At 44.0% G+C, this 24,350-nt stretch overlaps 1 protein-coding gene across 1 annotated transcript in view; it reads left to right on the top strand.

Moving 5' to 3' along the window:
- Window positions 1-24,350, top strand: part of LOC144783109 (F-box only protein 2-like) — a 72,308-nt gene that overhangs the window by 4,131 nt on the left and 43,827 nt on the right. Inside the window, exon 3 of the mRNA XM_078662258.1 lies at window positions 7,756-7,864. Within this exon, the coding sequence (XP_078518384.1) occupies window positions 7,756-7,864 (109 nt within the window). The remainder of the gene's footprint in view (window positions 1-7,755; window positions 7,865-24,350) is intronic.

Raw genomic sequence — 24,350 nt, 5'->3', positions numbered from 1 at the left:
TATTAAGATTTTACATTACACAGTGAGTGCAGTATACTTGTCAATATAAAACACCTACTTTTCAAGAGTAAATGAGCCCGGTTTATCAAAGACTGACATTGAAAGGATAGGGCTCGCTTTAGGAGGACAGGGTTCTGGCTCCTGCATAAGGCGTACAGGCAGATTGCTATATCTGCTGCTGAGGGATCTTAAGAATTGTCCGTTTTTTATTCATTGGTAAGGGTAGAACCTGGAATAGGGACAACAGGGGGCAGCGAAGGGAGTGGAGTTGGCATTGATTAGATCAAAGCTTAGTCATGATATTGTCACCTATTATCAGTATAGATGTATCCAAAAAACCTCAGTATTATGAAGGATTGTTGTATATCATATTTAAAAAGGTACCACTTGCTGTGCTGTCTCCCATGCATTTATTTTGGGATACCATAGGCAGCCTTTGTAAAGTTATATTCCCTGGATTCTGAATATATTCAGGTTTTTTTTTTAACACTGTCACTCTCCTAATACGTTTTAAAGCTACATGTGCTTCCTAACTGCCCAAAAAACATAGGAGGGACTGAGTGGTATTGCCAAAACACTTTGTAAAGTTTCACTTTTGATCACAGTTACTGTCGAAGAGTATTTTTTCAAATATAATTTTGCGACCGATTTCCCAAATTATGAAGAGAAGTCTGACTCCCCCAATGTAAAAATATCGGTATGGTTTCAATAAATGCTTCTGGCTCACTCTGCCTTTAAAAGTATCCCCAACAGTCTTTGGGGTTGAATATTATTGTAATTTGGTGACAGAGCTGTCCACCTTACCTCACATCCCTCTCTTACAAGATTGTCAGTACATAGGGTTTTGTCCCATGAACATATACTTCTGGCCATAGATCTGAGCTCGAGATCTCTCCATGTTACTGTACCAACCATTTCTGTAAAGGGACATTTTTAAATTGAGTTGATTCAATTTTGTTTTCAACATAAAAAAGTGGCTCTTTAACACCAGCCCCCAGTAAGGCAGAGATGTTTTGCTCTAAGTGCAGGTGTTTGTCTATCCTTTGACCAGGGCATCAAATTCTTCCGAAATGTATCCTCGTGAGCTTCAATACCCTACATGAACAACATATTATTTAATACAATCATAATTAATTTTCATGTTCTTTGAAGATACCCTTGGTGTGAGTTGGAAACAAATGTAAATGTACAGGAATTTATATAGCGCAAATCACCAAGCGGTTTCTAAGCGCTTGCTTAGGGAACCCGTCCTGGTATTCCCCTGTGAGATAACCCCAGCAGGGTATCCGCAAGGTGAAAGCCAGGCATCCCGCCGCGAGGGGCCGTTGTGGAGATTAAGCAAGCTATTGCCCAGAGTCGCAGAGTGTGAACCCGTGAATCGAGTAGGCACCGGAGCGAGAATTGTCGAGTCCATGGACATTTTAGGACTCAAGACCCCGCCGAGCCGGGAATTGAACCCTGGTCCCGGGCTGACCTCTGCTTCCAGGTCTGCCTCCTCTAACCAGTGAGCCACACTTCAACAACCTAATGTTCATAAACAACCTCTGCTTTCCGCATCTTCTAAAGGAACTATAGCCCTAATTTAGAGTTTGGCACTAAGTGTGATTGAACACACTAGCTGTTATTTGTGATGGAGTACCCTATCTGCCAAACTCTCAGCCTGTGCACCCTACTTAAAGGTTCAGGACTATCAACTTTCTGTTGGTGGTGGCCCTTGAAGGAAAGCTTTCCCTGACGACCTGTCAAAGTGTAGGCTGTCGGAGTAAGAGCATTACAGTGGACAACCTAATTAGGGCTGTCAGTCTAATATCCTTGTTTCTGTCAGTCACTGCCAGGCGAACCAGGGCCGGACTGGGAACCCAAAGCAGCCCTGGCAATTTTGTCAGACGGGCTCCCACCCCCAGAGGGGGAGGGGTTAGCGTTAAGCACTACTGTTAAACAAAACCGGCCCCGAGCACTGCTGCTTTTGTTACTGAGACCCGATATTGCAGCTGCACTGCAAAACCGTCCCGCAGTAAAAAAACTGGTCCCCAATGCTCCAAAACCGGCCCCCACCCTCCCAGCCTCCTGGGCAAACGCCTGATGCCTACTGCAGCCATTCTGGCACTGAGAACTGAAAATGTCTGGCAGTGATATCCAAATTTGAAAGTTCGCTGTCTGTCAGGATGACAGAGGCAATGTCCAGCTGCGGCACCCTGACAGAGTTCTGGAAAAAATATTAAATATGTTACCTGATTTCTGGGGTTTTGTAGCATTAATCTTTTTCTTGTGAGGCCGATTTCGAACACCAGTCATAATTGATATTTGTAGTGCATTTTATTTTTCACCCATTCTCTTTGTAATAACCTGCTCTATATTGGTTTGAAGTTGTAAACCATTTCAAGTTGATTCTAGAAGCACAGAGTTAGCAGCTTATCGGAAAAGTAGTATTTGGATCTCATTAATTGATGGGACAGATGTTGCTTTTATGATAGTTTGTAAAATACAATCACTTTAGAAGTAGATGTGCTATTTCTGAGAGCTCCCCTATCATGCCTACCCTAACTGGAGGTTCATGATAAAGTGGGGAAAATTAGTGCTTGTCAATGTTACCTACACAATCTTTCCATAGTGCAGAACTTTGGATCCTATGAAGGGGAGCTGTGGTCAGTACTAAATGAGAGCGAGGCCATGTCTGGAAAACCTGAAATGCAGCCTACTATAAAAAATGTTAACACCCCCATCCTACCATTAAAACTGGACTGGCAGTAAGTACACTCACCTCTCCGCACAGAAAATGACTGGTACCTCTTTAGAGCAGGTTGTCAAGGACATAGTCTTCCTGGGTTCTTCTCAGAAACTGCAGCCTAGAGCAGGAGCCCTTATCTTGGATTCTGTTTCTCACCTACTATCTGAACTTTTATGTGTCCTCCATCATGTTATCATATTGTTGGCTGAAGGCCTCTTTTCTTTTGTCATTCGAGGGTGAAGGATGGGATTACTCCCTCAACCTGGTACTTATCAATTGGGTTCTCTGTAATTAGACTTGCTATTGGATGGCAATTCCTTCCAGGCTCAGTCCTCCTCCTGCATGAACCATTCCTCCAAATTTAAGACTAGGCCCTTTTCCCAATAAACCAGTAACTTGGTCTAAAGCTCCCATTTACTACTGAGGTTGATTTATAGTAGTTGCTCAGTAGGTGCTCCTTTAGCTGATTCGGGTCTAGAGTAATTGTAGCTTTTGTTTTGGGTAAAGGTAAGAAACAGAGTTAGGTTTATGGATGGGGATAGAGATACTTTTCTATTATTAGAATATAGGGTAAGTTCAGCCTTAGTATTAGGACTTAGCTTAGTTTTGGGTTTAGGTACAATGTAGGGCTAGACTTAATGATTGGACTAACAAAGTTTGTGTCAGCCCTCATTACTAGGGGTGGGAGAAATTATATATTTTTCATTTACGGATCGAACTTAGAGTTGCTCCGCGGGTGAAAGTGAAAGCCCAACACAGTTGCTTTAAGGAGCTCGAGGTGCCAGATATTATACTTACCTTAATGATAATAGCATTTAGGTAAAAATAGAGCCTATATCCCTGACAGTGCTCTTAAAAGCAACTCCCCCAGCAGGAAACCCTGTGTGCATCTCATGCCTGCAGGGTCCTCCTGGTGCTCTAGCAAGCAGGCGGAACTTACTGGCTCTACTGCTGGGGAATTTGATTTCATTCACTGGAAGGAGCCGGGCAGTGCAATTAGTTGAATGCAATTATTATTAACTACTGCATTGCCTGCTCCCTGACACATGTGGGCAGCACAATAAGTCCCCTTTCCATGCATTCCTTGCTTTGCGGAATGAAGAATTCTTGTGCTCCCTTTTAGTAAATTGGGGGCAGGCAGATGTAAAAGAAATGAAAATGGGTGGAATTTACCCAGTGTTTCGAATCCACTTACCATGGATTGAAAAAACAAGGATTACTCTCAACTCTGCTCATTATGAATTTGCCTCATCATGACTTGTCCAGAAGTGTATACTAGGAATGGCATATAGCTTTGCACAATGAAAACATTTCTGATCCCTCTGAGCTTGAAATTACTGGACCACAAATACCAGTCAACAATCCTGGACACAAGAGTTGGACTCAAAGAGGACCAGGCAGGACAACCACTGGCTGTTGGGCCCAACCTGTGCTTGCCCTACTGCATGGGGGAAACAGTAGAGCACCCCTAATCTCTCCCCTTTACTCCTGGCCTTCCCACCAGTCCTTAAACCATACCTAAGACAAAGCCCCTAGATCCATTTAAAACATGTTCTAAGCAGATGGTGAATGATGAATGAGTCTGTGATCTGGCCATTATTTTCCATGGCTGGAATAAAACACACAGTTTTGGACCAGAAACTCCTGGGGCAAAGTATTATTCTCTATTCCCCAGAAGATAGTACATTCCCTATTATTTGGTGCACAGATATGGTTTGGAATTATAGAGTCTGGCTGCCAGTAAGCCCACATCAAATAACAACCCTTTTGTAATGAGGCCCTTAGTGCAGTATATAGGGTTACATTTAAATGCTGGGAAATATGAGGTGTAGGGTTAGATTATATATTGTACTGCTAGTGTTGTATAGTTCCTAATAATACATAGGATCTGCACATTTAGACAACATAAACTAAGGGATTGGTGTCCAGACTGATTCTGGACACCCCCAAAGGATATATGCGCCTTCAGATCAGCTAGCTGACAGTGCCCCTATAAGCCCCCTAACTTCACCAAGGAGCAAATAGTCTCTGGCAACTATCGAACATGACAACCCTTGATCCAGGGATTGTGGAAACAGTGCTTTTTGCTCAGTCAATCGTGCTCAGTTAGTCTCAGAGAGATATACAGAACAAACGATGGGGACATTTTTCAATAAGCATTTATTGATCCAGCGTCATTCTAGTATAAAACATATTTGCTACCACAATCATTAGACAGAAACAGATATATAAGATTACAAGCACCGACAGAGTAAATAAAAGGTAGAATTCTGACATGGAACTAAAACAGTAAATATATGCAGGCATATCAATACATGACAGTAATCAAGCGTACTCCTACAATGCAAACCCTAAGTGTACCTAAGTGTACCTAGCATGTATGTTGGGTATAAAGCCAAGAATCCCCTAAGAAAGAGACAACCCCATTACCTGATGGAAGAGAATGGAGGACCCTGTCTTGGTATCAAGATGGACACCCCACAAAGGATGTCAGACGACTGCGTGCTGGAACTTGTGCAGGCCGGGACCTCAGCATCTAGTGTCAGTGTGAAAGCTTCTCCTCTGGTTCCCCAGCGAAGATGTGGTTCTTTTATCCCCATAAAATACACTCAAGGGTTCTACCTAGATATGTAATGGCTTGCCATTATGGGCCATATGTATCAAGATACCAATTAACGATTCTGTAATAGCGATTTTTAAGAAATCGCTAATTGGTATGTATCAAGAAAATCACAATTTTTTAGCGATTTCTTGATATTCCTTAATTGCGAATTCGCAAATTGCGAATTCGCAATTAAGGAATACTTTCCCATTCATTTCTTTGGGCCTCCTGGCCCATAGGAAGGAATGGGAATTTATTCTCAATTTGCGATTCACAATTTGCTAATCGCAAATTGAGAATAATTTCAAAGGTGCAGGGCTGTCCAAAGGACACCCTGTTGCACCCCTGAAATAAGTATGGGTGCACATGTGGTGCATATACATGCCCTAAGGGCATGTATATGGGTGCACATGTGGTGCATATACATGCCCTAAGGGCTTGTATGTGCGTCACATGGCACTTAGAAAAATGCGAAAATTGGCATTTTTCAAGAAATTCGCAAATTACCACCAACTTGAAGTTGGTGGTAATTTGCGATTCCTTAGGGACAATTAGCAATTTTTTTTAGCTTCATACATTGCATTTAAGGAATCACAAAATTTGCGATTCCTTAAATGCAATTGCAAAATAAGGAATCGCAAATTTTGCGATTCTTTATTTTGCACCGGATTTTCATTCATACATCCCATTTAGCAATTTCGGCCTTTGCGAATGCGAATTTGTTTCATACATATGGGCCTATGTATAGTGGACTTGTAGTTCAAGGATGATGTTAGCGGTGACTTATGTACAGTTATTATATAGAAGATGGCAATCCTGCTGTGCATGCCCTGGGCAAAGAGATTGAGATATGATACTAGGACTCCTTATGCATAATAAATGAGGCCAGTTTCGGAGAAAACTGATTGACATTTTTTCAGCATATAACTAGATGTAATCTCAGTGCCAGAACAGTTATGTAGAGAAAAGTAGGACGAATGTAGGTAAAAGGTCATATTGCTACCAAGGCTCATATTGGCGTACATTGGGGTTCGTAAGACCAGCCAACGCCAACCAAACATTGACATCTACATCTTCTCACACGCCGACGACACGAAACTCAGTGCCACTCTCAAACATAGCCCACAAGACCAGGGACAGGTTCACTGCCTGCTTGATCAACGTCACTGCCTGGATGAAGTGCACTGTCTCAAGCTGTACACCGACAGGACAGAAGTAGGGATCTTTGGACATAACACATCACCCTGGGACGCCACATGGTGGCCTACTGACTCGCTACCTAGACATCATCACTGACGATAAACCGGACATTTCCTCACAAGTCAATGCCTTCACAGCCGCAGGCTTCCACACCCTGAAGCTGCTGAAGATGGTCTTAAAATGGCACCCAAGCATTACCAGAAAACCCGTTACCCACACCTTCATCAAACTGGACTACGGGAACACCCTGTATGCTGGAATCACCAAGCAGTTTACCAGAAGACTACAGACCATATAAAAAAACGCAGCCAGACTCACCCCGCAACTTTCTTCCCAGGCCTCAACTCACACCACATCTGCAAGAGCTCCAGTGGCTTCCTATACACAAGTGCACCCAGTTCAACTCTTCACACACATATTCAAAGCTCTACCCATCACAGGACCGGACTACTTAACACCTTAGCCGCGGTAGAATTTACCGCGGTGCGCTGAGTTTTTTTAAAACCCACGTTACATGACGAGCTCAGCTCGTCATGAGTGTACGAGAGGTGTACCTCATGACGAGCTGAGCTCGTCATGATCGTCGAAGGTGTTAGTCACTTCTCCCTCCACCGACTTGCCAGACCTCAGCTCAGACATACTTCCTCTCGCACATACCCCACACAATCACAGAAATAAAGCACGGAGGTCAAGCCTTTTCATACATCCTGCCTAAAGCATGGCATGATCTCCCACCACACATCAGAGCCCCCTCCTCCTCTCTTTTTTTTAATTCTACAAGGACCTGAACATGTGGCTCTTTGAGTAACCAGCCCTCACACCTGTTAAGCACCAGGATAATCTCATGGGTGAAAGTGCACTATACGCGTAACATAATTTAAGGCTAGTGTACACATTCTTATACATAATTTATTCAACATAGTCATATTCTCAGTAGTGAGTGTGATACCCCTGTGAGACTCAGGTAAAAAAACACACTCGGATGTAATTGTATGATTAATGACAGATTTTTTTTGTTAAGCATTTGCTGTTCAGCTTTTCAGATTCGCTTTTGTTTTTCTTGCTCTAAAATCATAATATATCATCACTTTTGCACCAGTGTTCTCTGAAAAAGGTTATCCAATAAAAAAGTATCACGTCCTGAAATATTTTAATAGTTTTATTTAAGGTAGTCATTTTAGCTTCAATAATCTAGTATTTTCCTTCTCTTGACAACTTTTTGCAGAAGAATTTTGTCACTGGGAGCTTGAAAACGATGGAGACGGATGGGCAATTGTTGATTTGGAAGGCAGCTGTGGTGCAGTAGCGTCTCATGCATTTGCTTCTTCATATGGGTAATTGAACAAAGCGCCGATATGCTGAGCTGTTTTCAGGCATCACCTGACAGCTGCCTTAAATATTGCACTTTTATTTTTTGGCTATGGCTATGGCCTGATGATGGCCAAGCATAACACTAAAGGCCCTACAGTGTTTAAAATGTTAACCCTATTTTCATGACTTGTGTTCCTATCCTTCATTTTAGGTTTGCATTTGTTTAATTTTTTTGCAAAGGTTACAAAACATGAACTCTCACCTACATCCACTGGCCGGTGAGGTGAAACATGGGGGCAGGGGGCAGAAAAATGGGGGGAGGGGATAGGGAGGAGTAAAGGTGTTTTCAGGTCTAACAATATTGCGGGGGTGAATGAAAGAGGGAAAGCATGAGGGAGATGTCCAGAGGTGGTAGTACTGGTTGACAGTTTCCTGCTGCATTGAGCATGTAATGTTCCTGAGGTGGTCTCTGAGCGGATGCAGTCATCCGGGGTTAGTTCTCACTAGTCTTATAAGCACTCACTACTTTTGGTGCCGTGAGTCAAAGCACTCGTAAGTAGGCCCGGCAAGACAGCTCCCAGAAGTGTCGTGTGAGGAACTGTATGCATGGGCCCCATGTCAAATTTGGGTAGCTTGTGCTCTATGGAAGGTGTTAATGTTTCAGTGCCAAGTAGCTTTTAGAGTTTGTGTAGCCAGTCGACCTGGGTTGGTGTTGTGACCCTCTTTGACAAATTGACTTGCTTGGCCACACAGAGCGATAAGGACATTGCTTTCCTTGCTGCAGAGCGCAATGAGTAAATCAAGGCTTTAGGTAGCTCTAATAGTATGTACTAGGGAATTTGGATATGCCTGTCCCATACATCTCATTAATATCTTTCAACATGTTGTTCCATTACAATTTTAGTTTGGGGCAGTGCCATAGAAGTGGGAAGGTCTGCATTATGTAGAGGATCTTTACGAGTAGGGTCAGTTTGTTCATAGCTATTCTACCTGTGGTGTTCAGTAGTTAAGTAATAAATAAACTAGAAGCAAGATAACTTCAGCGTAGGTTTTATTAAACCTCAGCCACAAACGTTAGGAGTCAACTGACTCTAAGCATGATCAACATTCCAGAATACATCGTTCGAACATAGAATTAAATGACATCAGAGATAGCAGAATTAAAGGAACAGAGAAAGATTAATGGGAGAGAAATACATCACACATCTTCCTTCGCAACAAAAAAACAAATTAATAAAGAAGAAATTAAACATAATCTTTCATGTACATTGGTACACTACATAACCTCATGCTCCTCTTACGGGCATTACAAGATGAAGAAGGTACATCCGCAGAGAAATAGATAACATTAAATGAATCATTATCATTAGGTGAATTAGAAACTAAAACATTAGATCTAACAAGCACAACACGACTCTTATTCCATATTCTCCCATCCTGAGTTTTAATAGCATTCTTGAAAACTTTTATGACAGGCCTGACATTAGTATATTTAGACCACGATTTACAACCAACAGGTGCTTTTATTTTGACCAGATCACCAACTTTAATCTCAATCTCTTGAAAACGTACACACTTCTTCTTGTCAAAATAAGACTTCATCAGAAATTGTTTATTCAACTCCCTTTCTCTCCATTCTCCTATACTATTATCAACCAAACCTTTATTCATTTTCATCCAACCAGGACACCACATAGTATTAGGTATCCTACCTTTGAACAATTCAAAAGGAGACCTCCCAGTAGTGGAATGAGGAGAACAACGATAAGCATTAATTCTATCCTGGAGAGTCACAACCCAGTTCAAACCTTTAGACCTAGCCAATTGTATAGACTCTTTAAGTGTTTTGTTTACCCTTTCAACAGCACCATTGTATTCGGGATGATACAAAGAGTATCTCTTATGAACAACACCACATTTTTAAAAAAAATCAGAAAACAAACTAGAACAAAATTGAGGACCATTATCAGACAATAAACTATTTGGAAAACTCTCCCTTTTAAAAATATCGTCCAAAAACTTAATGACAGAGATAGAGGTAATGTCTCTAACTGCAGTCACCTCAATTCATCTAGAATACAAGTCAACAAGGACAATCAAGTACGGGGTATCAGATACACCACTAAGAGGACCTAAAATGTCAATAGCAACCTCATCCCAAGGATGACTAGGCAACTGTCTACACACCATGGGCAACTGTCTGGTTTTTAGAATCTTATCACTCGCACAACATTCAACACAATCCCTGACTAATTTCTCTACGTCCAAATCCATACTAGGCCACCAAAACTGCAAACGCATAATTTCCTTCGTTTTTACAATACCCAAATGACCACTATGAACATGTGATAACAGTTTTTTCCGAATACCAACTGGAGGAACTAACTTAGTACCACGAGTCAGCAAACCATCAGTAACAGAAAGTTCATCAGCCACAAGAGACCAGGGCTTATCCAAACGTACATTACCCTTCAAAGAATTCATAACAGAAATCATCTCATCATCCTTTTCCAATTCACTTTTCCATTCACATTCTTCTACAGCTCCCTCAGTGACCTCACAAACATTAATAAGCTCCTCCGTATCACATACAGCATCCACATCACAACTCTCACAGTCAACCAATCTTGATAAACAATCCGCAGATTTGTTAGCTACCCCTGGAACATATTGTACCTCAAAATCAAATTCCTCAAAGGAAATAATCCATCTTCTAATCCTAGAAGAAATAGAATCCAAACCTTTTTTTAAAAACACTTCTTTTAAAGGCTTATGATCAGAAAATACTACAACCTTAGTACCCCAAATCAAATTCTTAAACTTTCTTAATGCCCAATAAATCGCTAATGACTCTCTTTCAATTACCGAATAATTTAATTCAGACCCTCTTAGACACCTTGAAGAACAACAGATCAACACCTCTTTTCCCTCCTTCTTCTGGAGAAGAAAAGAACCAAGACCTTTTTCACTCGCATCAGTAAACATATAAGTAGGAAGACCAGGAACAAAAGCATGGAGAGAAGGAGCTTTCTTTAATTCATTCTTTATACACACAAACTCATTCTTGCAATCAGAAGACCACTCATACGTGACGTTTTTTCCTGTCAACTTCCTTAGATTGAATGACTTTTCTGCAAAGTTCGGTATAAACTTCCCATAAAATTCTACCATCCCAAGAAATGAAAGCAATTCATCCTTGTTAACTGGCTCTTTAACTTTATCAATTGAGTCAACTAATTCTTTTTTTGGAAACACACCTTTGCAAGTAATGCGATGACCAAGATAATTTACCTCCTCCATTCCAAATTTACACTTTTCCTTTTTTAAAGACATGCCAGCACCATTCAAACGTTCCAACACAATACAAACACGTGAATTATGCTCCTGGATGTTCTTGCCATAGATCAAAAGATCATCCTGATAGCATTTCACACCCTTTAGACCTTTAAGAATCCTAGACATTATACGTTGAAATACAGAGGCTGCCGAGACAAGGCCAAAAGGCATTCTCCTAAATTTGAACGTACCAAAAGGTGTAATAAAGGCAGTCAAATCTTGAGAGACTTCATCTAACTCCACCTGATGATATGCGGAGGCCAAGTCTAATGTGGTAAAGTATTTTGCACCCTCAAGTGTAGCAACCATCTCATCTATGTTAGGAAGAGGAAAACGATCTACAACTACTTCCTTGTTTAAAGCACGTAAATCAATACAGAAACGAATCTCATTATTCGGTTTTTGAGCAATAACAACTGGCGCTAACCATTCAGTGGCCTCAACAGACTGAATAATTCCAATCTTAACAAGTCTTTCAATTTCTTTCTGTACACTTGCTTGTTGAGATAAAGGAATTCTTCTTACTTTTGCTATCACAGGAATAGCATGCTCCTTTAACATAATATGATGCTTGTAACCCTTCAAACATCCTAAACTTTCTTTAAATACATCAGGAAATCTCGCAGAAAACATAGCAGACAAGTCACATATCTCTTGAACTATGACTTGAGGAGATGGATTGGGATTGAGTTGAACACCAAGATCACGCTGACGCAACCAACTCAACAAAGCATCACCTTTCTTTGTCACATATATCTTCCCAACTGTCAAACGACTTCCCAGTTCTAGCTTAGCAATGAAGTAACCTAACATTTTGATGGGTTTATCTCCATAACCCAAAGGAGCAATATCACATCTTAATAGTTTAACTTTACTCTTAAATTTTTTTATAAACAGTTCTTCATCAATCATTGTAATATGAGAACAAGAATCAAATTTTAGATTTATCATCACATTTTCTACAGAAACTAAATGAGAGGGATGATCAATTTTTTCACAATTGACTTGAAAAGTCACAGTTTTTACTTGTGGCTTGGACCATTTTCTAGTTGAACTCTCAGCACTAACCTACAGAATTTTGCAAAATGTCCTCTTTTACCACAAGTGTTGCACAAAGTTTTTAGCGCAGGACAATCAGGAGAATTTGCCAAATGACTAAATTGTCCACACCTGAAACAAGAAAACCTATTTCCTGTGTTTGTATTGGAGACAAAAGGCATAGATTTTTGTTTCTCCATGTTAACATTTGCTTTATCGTTAACCTGACAAACCACTTCTTCTACTTTAGTTTCACTTTTTGTTTCAACAGAAGATGTTTTCTCTTTTTCTCCTTTCAATTCTTCAACACATTTGGTCATATGTTCAACTTGCTTTGCAATTGCAATAACTTCATCAAGAGGTGGTTCATCTTTTAACCACAACTCCTTTCTTATGCTGTCATGTGCACATCTCAAAACAAATTGGTCTCTAATTCTCTCATCCAATGTTTGTCCAAAATTGCACGAAGATGCCAACTTCCTTAACACTGAAACATATTCCTCGACGGTTTCATCTTTCTTCTGTTCTCTTAAACCAAAATGATACCTCTCCATAATAGTGCTAAGTCTAGGCAAATAGTGTCGATCAAGTTGAAGAATCCTCGTCGCCAATTTATGTGGTGTTCAGTAGTTAAGTAATAAATAAACTAGAAGCAAGATAACTTCAGCGTAGGTTTTATTAAACCTCAGCCACAAACGTTAGGAGTCAACTGACTCTAAGCACGATCAACATTCCAGAAAACATCGTTCGAACATAGAATTAAATGACATCAGAGATAGCAGAATTAAAGGAACAGAAAAAGATTAATGGGAGAGAAATACAACATCACACTACCCAACCAGGAGATGGTGCCACCCCTCCAGATTTAATAATAGTAATAATACTGCCATTTGTAGAGCGCGAACAGCTACATCCGAAGAGGTGTCCCGGCGCTATAGCAACAGGTGTCGCGCAAAGACATGCGGCGTTCAGAGAGTCCAGAAGATTAATCTTGATTAAAAAGCCATGTTTTAACTGCTTTCCTAAATTGTGTTTTGGCACAGGGCGTTGGGCAAGGCGTTTCAAATCATGGATGCCCTGAAGGTGAAAGATCTGCCACCCATCCATGCTTTTCGGGGGTGCAGAGCAGGTTCTGAGAGCTAGACCTGAGTAGTCGAGACTGCTTGTACGTGCCTAGCCACAGCTTCAAATAACTGGGGCATGTTGCATGGAATGCCCGAAAGGCTAGGGTTAAGGCCTTGAACCAATGAAATTATTTGAGATGTGGAGAGATATGCTGTCTAAATGGAACACGTTTGATCAATCTTGTATATCAGACCGAGTGGACGCTAGCAACTCAGTATAGCCATCTACTGCTGTTTAATCAATTAATTAATGTATTTCGAGACCCAATCACAGAACCTTTTGAGTGGCCTAAGGGAAAGGGAAGAGGCGCTCGAGCTGGGCCTTATCACTCTGGAGAATAGTACGGTTGAGGCCCTGTGACTTTCATATGTTGACTTTGAAAACAGACACTCTTTCAAAGGCTTTAAGTTCTTGCAGGAGCGGTGGTAAGGAGGTTTGTGGCTGGGTAAGGGCAATCATAACATCATACACATGAAGTGCAATTTTATGCTTCTGACGGCCCATGATGATGCCCTTGATCTGGGGGTTCATGCATATCCTTTCACATAAGGTTTCCATGTAGAGGACAAATAAGAGTGGGGACAGGGGTATCCCTGTCTCGTGCCTTGTGGTGGGTCGAATGGCCGCAAGGTCAGCTCTTTAATTCTCACCTTAGCCATGGGCTTGGCATAACTGCACCATATCCACTTCCAGAATCTGGTACTGGCCTTCACTGTAAAGTACCCATTGGAGAAAGGGCCAGTGTACATGCTATCAAATGCTTTCCCCGAATCTATGAACAGCAAGTGCGCAGGGTTCCAGGAGCATCTTACTTTATCTATAAGAGTTAGGAATCATTTTGTATTATCAATACAGCACCTTTAGGTATGAAGCAAGCTTGGTCCAGATGATCAACCCCCTGCATGTAGGGGCCAAGATGATTTGCTAAACTGCAGGTAAAGATCTTGGCATTGACAGTTAGAAAAGAGATGGGCCTATACAATGAACTTCGAGTGGGATCTTTTCCGGATTTGGGAATCACTGTGATGGTTTCCTCCCTCATTTTGTTGCTGAATGTGCCTGTTTCACTAAAGGAATTATTGAGGAGGTTAATGACAGATGCCAGTTGGGTGGCAAATAGCTTTTAGAAGCAAGAGTTGAATCTGTCTTGCCCTGGTGCCTTGCTCATCTGAAGTCTTAGTAGAGCCGCGAGGACTTCGTCCTCTTGTAGATTCTTTTCCAGTTGGAGGGTGTCTTCCTCCGGGATATGCACAGTGGTCACCTGGGACAGGTAATTTGTGGTGTCCATAGAGCTTCTGTTGAGTACAAGTCGAAAAGCATTCAAATTCCTGCGCTAATGTTATGTCATTGTGTTAGTTTTGTCCCTGTGGTTCCCGAATTGCGGCTACTCTCTGCCTGTGTGTTTGGGCCATCTACCGGTGAGCGAGTAGTTGCCCAGCTTTAATCCCCTCTGCGTAATACTTTTGTTTGGTGCAGAGGATAGCGTATTCCGCTTTGGCCATATACAAAGCCTTGAACTGTTTTCTATCCAGTGTTATTTGCCTCTTCACTTTATGGGTGCCCCATTGTTTGTGGACCTCCTTAAAGTCTTTCACCTGTTTTTCTAGGGTGGTGCATTTGTCCTTCCTGTCCTTGTTGAGTCTTGCGGAAATGGCTATGAAGGTGCCTCCAAGGAAAGATTTTAGGGTGTTCCCGAGAAGGGACATAGAGGTGCCTGGTGCTTCAGTAGTACAGAGGAAAGTGTGCAGGACCTCTTTGACTGCTTTTAGGGTCCAATTGTGCACTAACAGTTTGGGGTTAAGATGCCAAGTCTGATGAGACATGAGTGAGCTAGGAATACTCAGAGTGATTGAGAAAGGAGAGTAGTCAGACAGTGCAGCGGCCACTATTTCTACCTGGGCAGCAGTCACCGCGAAGCTGAAGGACATCAAAAAGTAGTCTATCCTGGCTTAGCTTTCATGGGATGCAGAGAAAAAGGTAAAATCCTTCTCAGTTGGATTTTGAGCTCACCACACATCCAAGAAGTCCCCCTCCTGAGGTCATTGAAGGCCTGCAGAAATGTAGGTACCTGTTTGTCCTGCTCTGTATGCTGAATTGCCTAGAAGTGTATCATGGACAATGTTGAAGTCACCTCCTCTTAGTATTTCAGTGTCCGGTTAGTCGGTTAGTCAGTGTATGCTCTAGGGCATTGAGGATGGATTCCTCCTGGTGATCATTGGGGGAATAGATGGTGGCTACAGTAAAGGTATGCATGTATATCAAGAGTCGCAATGAAAGAAGACTGTCTGGTAAATCTGCTTGGTCTGAAGAACTTGGTCCTGGAAGTGCAAGGCGAGTAGGATTGCCACTCCTGCCTTTTTCCCCGTCCGGAAAAGAAGTATTGCCGGTCGATGCTTCCAGTCACATTTGGAGTCTCTAAGCATAGAGAGTTGTGCTAGTCTCTTTGCCTGAGCGATGGGACAGCAAACATTGAAACTCAGGAGTTTGACCAGGTGTTTATAGATAGAGGGGTTTTTTCTGTTGGATTGGAGGGGAAGCCAGCAGTCAGCAAACTCAAACGGACAGTCAGGACAGTCCACCTAAGGGCTGTGCAATCTGTCAAGCAACCAGGTGGTCATAGAAGCCTAAGGAGTGGTATCAGAGAAACAAGGGCACTCATCCTCTCCCACCATGACAGCCAGAAGAACTGTATGAAAAGAGATAATGTAGTTGGCGAGCAAGTACTGATGGACATGAAGTGAGTGAAGGAAGCCCCGTCATCCCTATATATCTGTAAAGCGTAGTTTGTTGGCAGATGTGATTAATCCCCAGGCCTCTGACCCAGAAGGGGGTCTGCACTGCAGGTGCCACAAGCATCCCAGCCATGAGGTGTGAAATCTGAACCCAGAGTTACTCTTTGGAGTCTTGGTCGGAAGAGGGTCCCTAGTGTTGGAGCTGCAGAAGCAGGGCTGATCGCTCTCTGTGGGTCTCAGCCGCTGAGCATTTACCTGTTTTCTTCTGGGATGGGTGGTGGGTTCTCCCACTGGTGCCTGGGTGGGCCGATGAGTCTTGAGGCACTGGGGGCTGCACACCCTCGTCCCACAGAGCCTACAGACCCAGGATCTACTGTTCTTCTTCCATAGTGCGGATCATGTGTGTCTCCTTATAACAAATGAAGATTGGGCAAAAATGATGGCCCCACATGTATCTTACTCCTTTCTCCTTCTCAAGGAAGGCTTAAGTGAGCAGCGGCATTACCGTGTTATAGGGGACAAGTCCTGATACTGCCATACTTTTGTCCCTTCGAAGACGATCAAGCCCTGATCCCACACTGCTGACATGATGGCTTTCATTTATGGTTGTGGTGTACATTTTTTAGGATGTCCTATGGGGTGCAGCCAGTGCTTTTGAAGGCCGACCCACTGTAGCCGTGTGGTTAAGGACAATACACTTCTCACTGAGTTACAGCAGAATTTGATGAAAGAGATGGATCTTGTAATTCCCTAGGTTGCTAGAGTCAGCTTGGAGGGGGAACTCCTTTAATTCTAATGTTTGAATGATAGGATCTATTTTTAAGGTCTTCCAGGTTAAACTGTAATTCCTCGTTGTCATCCCGCAGCTCTAGCAATTCGCGTTGGTGACCGTGAAGTTCTTCTTCCCTTGCATCGCAGGCTTCCCTCAGGGGGGCTGATCTCCACCACATCTTTTTTGATTTCTTTGATGTCTACATTATCTTCTCCTTGTAAGGCGACGATATCGCTCCAGAGTGTGCCAAAGATGGTCTCCATGTAGGAGTGCATGAGCAGGGCATCGCCCTCCAAGGTGGTCTGCATCTGTTGCCTCACAGGATGCCAGCAGGGCAGGTGAGGTGTCCATAGGATGGTCGAGTTTCTTGGCAGAGGGTTTGGCGAGCATATCTTTCAATATAGTGTCTTTCTTGCATTGGTGTGGTCCCATGTCAGTGCTGGGGTTCTCCTTTACCATGGCCAGAAGCTATAGCATACGTTAACCGGCAGGCCTCCTTAGAGGTTTAGCAATGATGTTGTCTAGACCAGTGTCAGCAGGGGTTTTGCAGTCCTGATGGCAGACCGAGGGGCTTCGTCCAGCACCCCCTGACACAGGCTCCTATTATAAGCTTTACAGTGTACTGCAAAAACTTGGGGGGGAGGGGCTGCCACGCATAGCAGCTGTTGCCTCATTGGTCCTGCTGACCTCTCACCCCTGGTCTCCTTGCTTCTGCTCTCACCTTTATCTTATGCATTTGGCCCCACCCACCGCCAACAAGGAAGGGGAAAGCAATGTCTCTGACTGTGGTGTCCCACAGCTGGTGCGACCTGCCAGCTGATTCCGGCCCCTCCCAGGTGCAAAGGGGGTCGTCTGCTATTGTGGCCATCAGGGGGTGGCCCAGTCAGTTTCAGGGTCACAGTGGCTACACCACTGTATTTCACCCTGGTGGGGCCTCCAGAGTCTTTGGCTCGTGGGGGCCACCACAACCTAGTAGGTGGTTCAGCCGGCAAGCCCAGCGGCTCTGTAGCTAGCAATTTGCCCTGTCAGGGACTCTCCGTCCCCTGGTGCTGGTCCCGTAAGCTTCCTCAGAAACGGAGTCTGTGCGGCCGTAGGTGGCTCTAGTGACCTCATCAGGTAACAGGTGAGGGGCTCAGCTCACGCATCGGGCTTCAGCTGGCACAGCCTGGCAGGCCACTCAATTTGCAGGCCCGCAGCAATCTTCATCTTGCCTCCCAGCTGCCGATGCACATCTCTAGCATTTGGTGCTCCCCATCAGTTCACCCCAGTGTAGGGGCCAGGGAGTGCACTAGCAACCATCCATGTGCCGCCCCGCTGAAATCCACGGCCAGATATGCAGACGACCAGTCAAATCCACCAGGTACTGGATTCTGCTGACAGAGCTCCAGAGAAAGGCTCCTACTTGGATGCCATCTTGGGCACCCCCCCTTATCTTTCATTTTAAAAATACTTTTTTGAAATAATGCACTCTCTTTTCCACTACCAATCCTGCTAGAAGGTACTTTTACCACTCTTTGAATGCAAACAAGTTTTGTTATCCCTGAATCTCCTTTCTCTGGCTCTGTACATGCTGAGGGCGCTTTATAGTTGCTTTAAGGCACAATTCATAGTTACTTGAGATAACTGTAATCGATGAATTTCATTGATTTGTTAGTTGTTTTTTTTCGCAGTGTTTTATATAGCGCAAACTTGACCCGAACTGAATCAGGTATCAGAGCGCTTTACATTGCAGCAGTTACTTTACATGAGGACACACATTCATTTTTGTTAGGCACGGGGAGATTAAGTAATTTGCCCAGAATCACAGGATGTTTGGCGTCGTTACCAAGACTCGAACCCAGATCCCCATGTCCGAGGTCGAGCGCCTTAGCCGTTATGCATTATGTTCTAAATTGACATTTTCCCCGAACTATAAAGTCCCTTTAACCTTTTTTTTCAGTGCACATATGTACATCTATATTATCCAGTGGCGGTCACCACTTTTTAACTTGCTAATAACTGTGGCACTGTTTAAGAAATTTGCACAAAACTTTCCAAAAAATATCTCATCCACCTCTGCTCCTGGGAAGGTTTTCGGGTGATCAGTCAAAGGTGGGTCAAGAAAAAATGAGGTGGGCGGTCTCAAAATGTGTTTTCCCCTTGCAATTTAATCAGGAAAATTCAACACAGCCACCGCGTGATTTTGTGCAAATCCAGTCCTTAGTTTTTGAGAAATAAACTTTAATAATATATTTATATATCATGTTTCAGAGGAGCCAACAGGTCTAACGATGAGATCGAATTGGCTGTCACCACATCAACAAAGATGTGGTGGCAGCCATTTTAGAACTCAGGTACTCAGTCTCCTGTCCTAAAAAATGAATAAATACACATAGGGGGCGTGGTGGTCCAAGTAAATATTTTTTATATTTTTAGTTGTACCCTGGATCCCTTTTCAGATGTAAGCCCCTTGGGTGAGCCGTGGTCCAGGGGGTGGCACAGTTAGTTTTTTAGGGGAGGGAAGACATACAGAACTCTCCAAGCTTCAGAGAGGTCACGAGACCCCTGCCCTAGGGACACTTCTATATGGGAAGGGGGCTTCCCACAAAAAGGCTAGCCAAAGGACTCCGTCGCCCAGGGCCCAAACAAAGCAGTGTCCTGAGGATCCAATTCCCTAGGATACTGCTGTTCGCTGCCCAGGAGAGTGTGGGCAGGGAATACTAATTTACTTCTTTGAAACAAGAAGCCCTATTCAGCCTGCATGCTATAAATCTCAGACTAAGTAACTCAAGGGGCCATACCTCATATTGGCTCACCAAGCGGCCAGATCAAGCCAGTGCTGCGTTACTGGTCCGGACATGCCTTAAGACATACAAACAGAAATGTGCACAAGGTACAACACGTAAAGAAAATATGTGTGAGAGCAAGGAAAGTACCTCACGGACGTGACACCCGAGGGGGTTCCCGGTCTGTAAATGGCCGGTCTACCCACTTCTCATCATCGGTTACTTTGCTTGCTGGGAGGATGAAAAAAGTGCAAGAAGCATGTGCACAAAACAGAATAGAGAGACAAAGAGGGAGTGTACAAATACACTACCTAGTAGGACAGGGAAAAGTGTTCAGGAAAAGATTGACAAGTACCTACACCCAACACCAACAAACGTAAGATATAAAATAGTGAAGTTTGGCTGGCTGAATCGATTTTATTCTGGTGCTGCCAAACTTCACTCCTTAAAAATGGTTAAATTGATACCATTCAATGTTATGACTGGGCCGACATGTTTCATTGCCTTGTCATTGGCAATTTCGTCAGGGCAAATGGTTGGGTCTCTATTCTTAATCCTCCATTTTTCATATGGGAACCTGTGCACACACATACATTTAAAACAACAGAACACAGCAGTGGTAAGGTGGTGAGTCAATAGAGGTCTGTACACATATCACACTCAAGCCAATGGCAGCAGCTCGCTGCAATTACCTTATGCTCGCAAATGCTGGATATACCGTCGAGCATCAGAAGGACGGCGTGTCAAAAGATCACGAATCCGTCTTGGGGACTCCTCAATGTGAGTCACCTATATAAAAACATATAACAATCTAGTTTCATGCATCATGATGTCCACAGTGCTATTCGATATTACAGGATACTCGTGGGGCAAAAAGGTTCCTAAAGCGTGCCATCAAGTTAACCAGCGGTAACGACTGTCACAATTAGATGCACACCAAGGTAACAGATGACAATATGTTACTGGCGTCATCAGATCGGTAAAGTAAAGTAAAAATGTGCAACCTGGTGGGGGGATAAGTCGTCTGAAAGTTTAACTACTCGTTTAACCCATAGCCACGCAGGGATTCCGCTTACCTGCCAGGTTTGTGAAGTTATTAGGAGGAAAGAAACGCTCACCGCTCTAGGTAACTGCCCGAGCGGGGGTGCCTACCAGTACCAGTGTTAAGTCTTAGCAAATGGGCCGGGACAGAGTGCAACCGCGCCCGGCTTCCACATACCGCTGCCGAGTCCCTCCGGCGCTTCCGACGTCTCACAATCCAAGCCTGGATTGGGACGCGGAAGTACCCCGGCTGGGGCTCCGCCCATCACGTAACGTGGCGGCCATCTTTAGAAAGGAATGAAGTCAGACTCTGTAATCACCTAACTTTATTCATATAGCGCGAATAGCAATGAACATGGGACCTTATATTCAGAGTCTTGCTAAAAGCCCTGGGTTATTCAAGCCAATCGGGTGTGCCAGCGATGGAAAGGACAAGCGCCGAAAAACCTGGCATCAAACCATCCAGAGCAAGGAGTGATAAGGGAACAGTCTGTGGGGTCTCAACTCGTGTCATGGACTGGGGCAGGGGGGATTTGCGATGATCCCAAAGTTACTAATACTGTCAGACAACCCAATTTCAATACAGGTTTCTTGGAGAAAAATGCCCGAAACAGTATATCATGATCAAGCAAAGCCTTGGATCACATAATGATGGAATGCTTATTAAAGGGGGCCACATATATGTTGTTGGCAAGATAGCCCCGGTGTCTAACGTCTGCTCACTTTGTTCCATTCAATAGAATCGTTAAGACCTTCTTTATCTGCCTTCTCTAAATAGATCCATCGTGCTTCCTTCCTCGCAAGTATTGCATCTAGGTTGTGTGTGTTGCCCACCACCTTCTCCAATACTGTCCATTGTAAATCACTCTGCCCATGATTTTTTTCAGTGAAGTGCTGAACCAAACGTGTGGTAAGTTTCCTGGCTCGAATGGTGCTGAGATGCTCCTGAATACGCACTTTCACTTTACGTGTGGTGAGACCTATATACTGTAACCCACAACTGCAAGTTATTCTATAAATAACGTGTGTAGTGTTGCGGTTACTGAATTTGGTCAGGTACCATGTCTTGCCATTGTGTAGTGTGATCTCTTTAGTAGCGGTGGTCAGTGGGCACACAGAGCACCCACCGCAAGGGTAGTGACCCGCCGGAATGGTCTTAATTTCTGGACTGATAGTCGTATTCCTCGTATGTACCAACTTGTCACGCAGGTTGGCTGCCCTTTTGAATGCGAAACGAGGAACTGGCATCTTGTCGTTAGGAGTGTCCAATATGATCCAATGTCTACGGATAATCTGTCTTATTTTTGTGGACAGTGGGTCAAAAGTGGTCACAACAGGTAAGCACGGATGATTGATTTTTACATTACGTTCGAGCAGGGCATCGCGTGGGGTATTCAGAGCCCTCTTGCGTGCATGTTTGATGACTCTATTTGGGTACTGCCTCTGCTTTAGTCTGTCGACCAGACCAGCGGACTGATCTACATATGCCTCAGTAGTGGAGCAGTTCCTGCGGTATCGAAGAAACTGACCTACCGGCAGGTTATCTCTGAGGGAGCGTGGATGGAATGAGTGGTAATGTAAGAGGGAGTTTCTGTCCGTGTCTTTTTGATGGACCGTGGTGGCCAGCTTGTTTTCCTCCACTGATATATCCACATCCAGATATACTGCCTTACAGTTGCTGATTGACCATGTAAAGCGTAGGCTTTCATCTGCTTGATTCAGCCAGTCAAGAAATAGACGTAACCGGTCCTCTGTACCTGTCCAGATACAGAGGACATCATCTATATATCGTCTCCATTCCTGGATGTTACTTAGGAACGGATTGGAGGGATGGTAAATCACATTCTCCTCAAACTGGCCCACATAAATGCAGGCCAGGCTAGGAGCAAATGTAGCCCCCATAGATGTCCCAGACGTCTGGAAGTACAGTTGTCCCTTGTACTCAAAGAAGTTCCTCGTGAGAGCTAACTCTATACATTGGAGGACAAATGACACAGGTGTGTCATAGAACCATTCCATCGCCTCCAGAGCTCTAGCTGCTGCCACCAGCGTAGCGCCCTGGGGGATGCTGGTGTATAATGATTCGATATCGATCGTGACCAATAGTTGGTTCGTAGGGTCAAAAGTCATGTCCTTCAAGATGTTCAAGATATCTGTGGTGTCCTGCACATATGATTTCTGAGTGATGACTGCTTCTCTAAGAAAAAAATCAGAAAATTGAGACAGGGGTTCGAGAATTGATTGTATACCAGATACGATCGGACGTCCTGGCGGAGGGCGCTGTAGCTTATGAATCTTCGGCAAGATGTAGAATGCCGGAACGCGAGGATTTACATTAATAATGAAATCGGCCTCCTTGGTGGTAACCCATTTCTTGGATATCGCATCTGCCACCAGATTTTTGATGGTACTAGCGAGTTCCTGGGAGGGGTCGCTCATAATGGGGCTGTAGTTGGTACGGACGGATAGAAGTCTAAGTACCTCCGTCTCGTAGTCGGCGGTGTTAAGCACGACCACCGCCCCACCCTTATCCGCTGGCTTGATGGTGATCGCCGAATTCAGTTGTAATGCTTTTACGGCTTGCCAGTCTTCTCTGGTCATATTATGGCCCTGATGGAGATGTGTTTGCTGTTCAAGAGCCTCTACTTCGTGTAAAACTCGTTGCTCAAACACCGCAACCTCGGGGCCCAAAGCTGAAACTGGGGGACAGAACGTGGAAGGGCGGTGTAAAGTAGTATCGAACAATGATAGCGGGGTCTGCTCTTTATCATGGAAGAATTTTGCAGTTTGATCTTCCGCATCATTTCAGATAACTCAGTTCTACAGAGAAATGGATCATGCTGGGGTGTGGGCACAAATCCAAGTCCCTTATTTAATACTCCCTTTTCAGTGGTCGTGAGTGTGTAGCTAGATAAATTAACTACGATGTCATTCTCAGGGACTTGGATAGGTGTTTCTGGCTCTATCACTTCTGAAATGTGCGACCCCTGCTCCGTGTCACACTGGGTGAAAAGGTCTGCCATGTTGGTGGTGTTTTGCCCCTGCCTCTGCCTCTCTGGGCCTGACCACCTCCTCCTCGATGGCCTCCCGAGCCCTGACCTAAAAAAGCTCGCAATAATGCTCCTAGGTCGTCTTCAGGTTTGCCACCTGTAGCAAAGTTGACCCGGTTGCCAGTGGAGGTAGTGGGACGATCTGTTGCCTCCTCGTCTTCGCTGCTGGTGTTGTCGAATTGCCAGTTGTTAGGTGTGCGTCTGTATCCCTGCTGACCACCTCGATTGGCTTGTTGTCTACCCCTCCTGGACTGATATTGGCCCCTGGGTTGTTCTTGTGGTCTCTTGTAGTACTCGTCCTCTGTATATGGGAAAGCCCACTTATGAGTATGCCGTTCTAGATTCTTTTTAAGGCCTGTTATTTTCTGATTAACCATATAGGCTTTGTAATCGGCCAGGTCACTTTACTAATTTACTTCCCTGCCAGCACTCCCCCGGCCATGGAACACAACTTTGCTCCTGCCTGGGGGGACCACAGAAAGAAGCTGCTCCCACCCTGGTGGGAGCAAAGGAATGAAGCATGCTCCCTGTGGCACCCAGGATTGCAGCTGGCTGTAAAGCCAGCATGGTCCTTAGGGCCTTAGGGCTCCCTCCCGAGAAGTCAATGTCATATAAAGTTTGGGTGTCCTGGGTGGGACCAGGACACACAA

This window comes from Lissotriton helveticus, chromosome 9, assembly GCF_964261635.1.
Source record: "Lissotriton helveticus chromosome 9, aLisHel1.1, whole genome shotgun sequence".
NCBI classification, from domain to species: domain Eukaryota; kingdom Metazoa; phylum Chordata; class Amphibia; order Caudata; family Salamandridae; genus Lissotriton; species Lissotriton helveticus.
Note: the sequence above shows the minus strand (reverse complement) of the source record. Positions and strands in the feature narration are given on the sequence as shown.